General features: G+C 67.2%; 1 protein-coding gene across 1 annotated transcript in view; it reads left to right on the forward strand.

The window, feature by feature from the left end:
• The window catches only part of DENND6B (DENN domain containing 6B), a 10950-nt gene extending 6371 nt beyond the window's left edge, over window positions 1-4579 (forward strand). The window contains exons 5-20 of the mRNA XM_007453886.1: window positions 175-255; window positions 829-934; window positions 1056-1135; window positions 1224-1286; window positions 1562-1617; window positions 2196-2318; window positions 2401-2496; window positions 2638-2732; window positions 2820-2885; window positions 3102-3166; window positions 3261-3347; window positions 3440-3493; window positions 3843-3952; window positions 4058-4160; window positions 4301-4375; window positions 4457-4579. Of these exons, the coding sequence (XP_007453948.1) occupies window positions 175-255; window positions 829-934; window positions 1056-1135; window positions 1224-1286; window positions 1562-1617; window positions 2196-2318; window positions 2401-2496; window positions 2638-2732; window positions 2820-2885; window positions 3102-3166; window positions 3261-3347; window positions 3440-3493; window positions 3843-3952; window positions 4058-4160; window positions 4301-4375; window positions 4457-4579 (1383 nt within the window). The remainder of the gene's footprint in view (window positions 1-174; window positions 256-828; window positions 935-1055; window positions 1136-1223; window positions 1287-1561; window positions 1618-2195; window positions 2319-2400; window positions 2497-2637; window positions 2733-2819; window positions 2886-3101; window positions 3167-3260; window positions 3348-3439; window positions 3494-3842; window positions 3953-4057; window positions 4161-4300; window positions 4376-4456) is intronic.
• The last annotated feature ends 1113 nt before the right edge of the window (window positions 4580-5692 follow it).

The raw sequence follows: 5692 nt of genomic DNA on the forward strand, positions 1-5692 counted from the left end.
CTCACCACTGTGTCTGCGGAGATGTCCCTGGAGAGCGGTTGCCTGCCTTCCGGGCCGTGACTCCCAGGCAGAGCCCGGTCTTCTGGCGAGAGCGCGCAGCAGCCTGCGTGGGGGCCCGAGGGGGCAGGAGGGAGCTGAGCGGTGGGCGCGGCCTGGTGACACCCCTCCTTCCAGAGGGAGCCCGCACACTACTTTGGCTACGTGTACGTCAGGCAGGTGAAGGACAGCTCTGTGAGGAGGGGCTATTTCCAGAAGGTGAGCGGCTGGTTGCTCTGGGGTGGCCCCGCTGAGAGCTGGGCGTCAGCAGCCATCGGGAGAGGCTGACGGTCTGGGGGCTGGGGGTCCTGAGCCTCCGGGAGCACCCACCCCTGCGCAGCCCTAGCCACTTGGCCCTGGGCAGGGGCCACCGTGCCACCTGGGGGCGGGGACGGCCTCTGGGGAACAGGCTCCGCTGCCCCTCCCTCTCCCAGCCCAGGCTCTAGCCCAGGCCTCCCTGCTCCTCGCTGAGGGAGGAGGGGGGCCCTCGTCACACTTTCAAGATTAGGACGACTTCAGTCTTGAATTCAGACACCAAAAGCAAAGGCTGCTTGAGCCCTGGGGAGACCATCCCATGATCCTGGCCACATGCATTTTCCTCTGAAGGCCTGGGGTCCAGCCCTGCCCTGCTGCACCTGGGGTTTTCTAATAGCCTGGAGTCCCACGTCAGGCGATTCCTGGGAGGTCAGTGGGACACCCCGCCCTGGGCGACCCTTGATGAGCCGGGCCTCAGGGGTCCCCGCAGGGTCCCAGGGGGCTGGGGCGACATCTCACCGGCCCTGGGCCCTGCAGTCTCTGGTGCTGGTGTCCCGCCTGCCCTTCGTCCGGCTGTTCCAGGCGCTGCTGAGCCTGGTCGCCCCCGAGTACTTCGACAAGCTGGCGCCCTGCCTGGAAGCGGGTGAGTGGCCGGCAGGCGCTGCCAGAGCTGCCTCGTCGTCATCCCAGCTGTAGCTCCTGGTGGCTCCACCGGGCAGCTTCCTCCAAGACAGGCTTCTGACGCTGGCCACCTGTGTTCACAGTCTGCAATGAGATTGACCAGTGGCCGGCCCCTGTGCCGGGGCAGACCTTGAACCTGCCTGTCATGGGAGTCGTCCTCCAGGTGAGGGCTGGCTGGCTGGGTTGGGACGGCCCCAGTGCGTGTTGACACACCATCCAGCCCCACTGGCAGCTGCTTCCTTCATCCATAGGTGCACATCCCATCCAGCGCAGACAAGCCTGAATCCGGTCCTCCAAAGCAGTGCAGCCACAAGGTGGGCGCCCTGCTCCCAGGCTGATGGCCCCATACCTGCCTCAACCCTCAACCCTCCCACGTGCCTGGGCCTCCCCACCTCCCCTGCTGGGGGCCCTGGGGGGTGGCCAGACCCCAGACACAGGGGTCTGCGTCTCCGTGCAGGGCTGTGGGGCGCCGGGAGGCACATGGGTAGGGACTGTGGCCCCTGGGACTCTCCCGGGATGACCTGTGCTGCTCGGGGCTTGTGAGGTGCCATCCTCCCCCGGGCCTGACCCCACCCCCCCTTCCTCTCAGAACCTGCTGCCAGCCCCGGTCGTCCTCACCAGTGTCCATGAGCTGGACCTGTTCAGGTGAGCCCTGCAGGCCACCACCTGCTGCCCCGGTAGGTGATGAGTGATCCCATGGGGCTCAGCCCATCGGGGTGGGGGTGCTGGGGGACATCAGGAGTTAGCCCCCTGCCCATTCTGAGAGGGAGAGTCCCGCAGAAGAGGAGCCCGGTGCCCCGATGTCTGCCCCCAGAGGAAGTGAGCACCGTGGGCAGGAAGTCAGGTCCTGGCAGGCAGGCGCAGGGAAGGGAGCAGCTGTGGTGGGAGATGCTGCCAGAGGGGCCCTCTCGGGAGGGCCAGCAGAGGACCCCACCTTTGGAGACCCTCTGGTCCTGTGCTGGGCCCAGCGGGAGCCAGGGCTGTCGGTTTCAGGCATGGCAGGGGCGCGAGGCCTGGCAGCACAGGTGGAGGGTCAGAACGGGGCAGGCGGGGGAGTGCCCCGGACACGCCCTCGGCGTCTTCACAAGGCCTCACGGCCCCCTTCCCTCTGGAGTGAGGCCCAGCCTTCACCCAGACAGGGCCTGCCTGGGCCTGGGTCAGGGCAGGTGGGCAAGGGCTGGGGAGCCTCCCACCCGGCCTCCCCAACGCCCCCGCCGGCCCAGGTGCTTCCGGCCCGTGCTGGCCCACGTGCAGCTGCTGTGGGAGCTCATGCTTCTCGGGGAGCCCCTGCTGGTCCTGGCACCCTCGCCCGCAGTGTCCTCGGAGATGGTGCTGGCCTTGACCAGGTGGGTCGGGCGGCAACGCGAGGGGCCGGGGGCCCCGGGCCAGCCCTGCGAACTGACCGTCCCTGCGGGTCCCTCCCCACAGCTGCCTGCAGCCCCTCAAGTTCTGCTGCGACTACCGCCCCTACTTCACGGTCCACGACAGCGAGTTCAAGGAGTTCACGACGCGCACGCAGGCCCCGTAAGTGCCGCCCTGCCCGCCTGCCCGCCCTGCGCCCTGCCCGCCTGCCCGCCCTGCGCCCTGCGCCCTCCGCCGCGTCTGTCTCTCCTCCCTCCCTCCCTCTCCCTCTCTCTCTCTCTCTCTCTCTCTCTCTCTCTCTAGACCAAGCGTGGTCCTGGGAGTCACAAACCCTTTCTTTATCAAAACGCTCCAGCACTGGCCCCATGTCCTCCGCATCGGGGAGCCCAAGATGCCAGGTGAGGTCCCCGGCCTCCACCCAAGGGTCCTGGGAACGTGGGGCCTCGCCGGGTCTGAGAGGCCCGGCCGTGGGGCGTGTCTCGTAGGGGACCTTCCCAAGCAGGTCAAACTGAAAAAGCCCTCAAGGCTGAAGACGCTGGACACCAAGCCAGGTCTGTGCCCCTCCTCCCCTCCCGGGACCCAGAGACACGCCTCGGGGCGGGGCGGGGCGGGGGGGGGCGGGGAGAAGACAAATTTCTACAGCCCTATGTTAGAGTAGTTAATAACATTGACTTTGGAATTACTGAGTAGGATTTCTGATATCCTTAGTAGGATTTCTCTAGCTATGCGATCTTTTGGGGAGCACGCTGCCATTCTGCTCTCCCCAGGCCTCTACACTGCGTACACGACCTACCTCCAGCGAGACAAGGCCCTGCTCAGACGACTGCTTAAGGTACCGCTGGGGGGTGCTCCGGGGGCGGAGAAGCTGGGCTCGGTGTGTGACGGGGGCGCAGCCGGCCTGCTGCGGCTCAGCCCTCGCCCCCCAGGGCGTGCAGAAGCGGCCATCGGATGTGCAGACTGCGGGGCTGAGGCGGCACCTCCTGGAGCTCACGCAGAGCTTCATCAGCCCTCTGGTGAGGCCCGGCTGGCGGGGCGGGAGGCGCCGGGCTGGACAGGCAGGCAGCAGGCTGGGGCCCAGGCTCAGACTCACTCCTCTTGCCCCCAGGAGCACTACATGGCCAGCCTCATGCCCCTGAAGAAAAGCATCACGCCCTGGAAGGTGTGGGCCAGGGAGGGACCGGGAGGACGGGCCCTAGGCCGATCCTTTGCGGGGGGCGGGGGCGGTCGTGTCTTGTGGGTGTGCAGGAGCCTCTGGGGCCAGCCTATCTCCACACCCGCAGGTGGCTCTCACAGGGAAGGGAAATGCGGGCCACACGGATGGGGGAGGGGTTCGAGGCCCTCTTCTCTGGGAAGGGTCACCCTGGGACCTGTCCCTACAGGGTGGGGGCTGGGGGACACACAAGGGGTCCGTCTGCCAAGTGCCCTGGGGAAGGTCCTGACCAGCCCAGGTGCGGGGCCTGCAAGGCCGTGCCCGCCCAGCACCCAGGCTCACCCAGCGCCTGTCTCAGACCCCTCCCCAGATCCACCCCTTCCGCCAGGACGACTTCCTGCGTAGCCTGGAGCGCTCGGGGCCCCAGCTCACCTGCCTCCTCAAGGGCGACTGGCTGGGCCTCTACAGGTGGGTGGACAGTAGGTAGGGTCCTGGGGCCCCTGCTGCTGGTGGCCGTGCCCATCCCTCAACACACAGGCTCAGCCCACAGCTGCTGCCCCTTGCCCCCCACAGGCGGTTTTTCAAGTCCCCCCATTTTGATGGCTGGTACCGACAGCGGCACAAAGAGATGGCCCAGAAGCTGGAGGCCCTGCACCTCGAGGCCATCTGTGAGGCGGTGAGGGGGCGCTTGGCTGCGGGAGAGCGCGGGGGGGTGAGCCCTGAACAGGGGCTGGAGGAGAATGCAGGGAGGGGCGGACACAGGCCCAGGGCTGGGCGAGGGCCTTGGCGATGGACGGCCTCATCTTGTCCCCGCAGAACATCGAGATCTGGATGCAGGACAAGTCCGAGGTGGAGGTCGTGGATCTGGTCCTGAAACTTCGGGAGAGGCTGGTGAGATGCCTCCCAGCCCTGCCCCGCCTCGGCCAGCCAGATGTGAAGGTCGCCTGCCCCTGACCACCGCTGCCCCTGCAGGTTCGGGCACAGGGCCACCAGCTCCCTGTGAAGGAGGCGACGCTGAAGCGGGCGCGGCTGTACATCGAGACAGTCATCGGCTCCCTGCCCAAGGACCTGCAGGTCGTCCTGTGCCCTCCCTAGGATGGGGCCCATGGCCCGGGGCCTGACTGCCCCTCAGGGCCTGGGTCTGGCCAAGATTCCCTCCCCCCAGTCAAGCACGAGCTCCCCCACCCAAGCTTCCGGTTGCCCCTGGCCCTGGCCCCCCACCTGGCACCACCATCATCCCAGCAGACAAGGTGGCATTTGGAACTACAGCCTGGCCCCTGACTGTTGGCAGATCACGTGCTGGCAGAGCCTCCCCTCCCCCTGGGCCCTACCTGCCCTCTCCAGGGTCTTAGGCAGGGGTGGGGGGCAGGCTGTGAGCCTTGCTGATCTGAACTGGGCCAAGGCCACACACCCCTCCAGGAGCCCATCTGCCCAAGCCCTGCAGGCCCCAGCGTTGCATCTGATGCATCCTTTAGACTCACCAGGCTGCCCAGCTCAGGATGGAAGGAGGCGGCTGACAGGCAGACCCCTCTCCTCACACAGCCCGCCCCCCGTCTGTCTTGTCTCGGGGCTGAGGGGGGAACCCCGCCTGCGGTCATCGCTTGGGAGGGGAGAAGCCGCTTTGCCCAGAGAAGAGCTATGCCCTGTGGTTCGCTGGGATGCCGCCAGAACCTGCGTGGCTGCCAGGCAGGTCCAGGGCATTGTCTTCGTTCCACTCCAGGGACACCCCACTGGGCACCTTCTCCGTTCACTCTGCCCTGCGCCGCTGCTCGTCGGCTGGCAGGCCCTCAAGTCGCCCCCGTGTCCATGCAGCCCCACAGGCAGTGAGGGGCTTGGACTCTAGCCTGACTAGGCCCGCGGCCTTGGGGCACCAAGCTCCTCGGCAAGGAGTGAAAGCCCCTCAGAAGGGATCCACGCCCCCATATGACACCTTGGAGCACTGGGCCAAGCAGTCACCGTGCTGTCATCGGCACCATCACAGCTCAGCGCACAGTGGCAGCGCTGGCAGCTGGTGGGGGGCAGGGCAGGGGGGGAGGCGTGGCGGACCCAGAGCTGCAGGCCTTTGGGTAAGTCCCACCGAATCCAACCCCAGATGCCTCACCTGAGGCACAAGGCCTCGTAAATGCCCGCGTGGGCCTTGGCGGCAACCTGAGCTGAGTCCTGGCTGAGCGATGTGGTGCAGGAGGCAGGCCAAGCGGGGGGCGGGGG

Source organism: Lipotes vexillifer, unplaced genomic scaffold (genome assembly GCF_000442215.2).
Source record: "Lipotes vexillifer unplaced genomic scaffold, Lipotes_vexillifer_v1.1 scaffold382, whole genome shotgun sequence".
Lineage (NCBI taxonomy): Eukaryota > Metazoa > Chordata > Mammalia > Artiodactyla > Lipotidae > Lipotes > Lipotes vexillifer.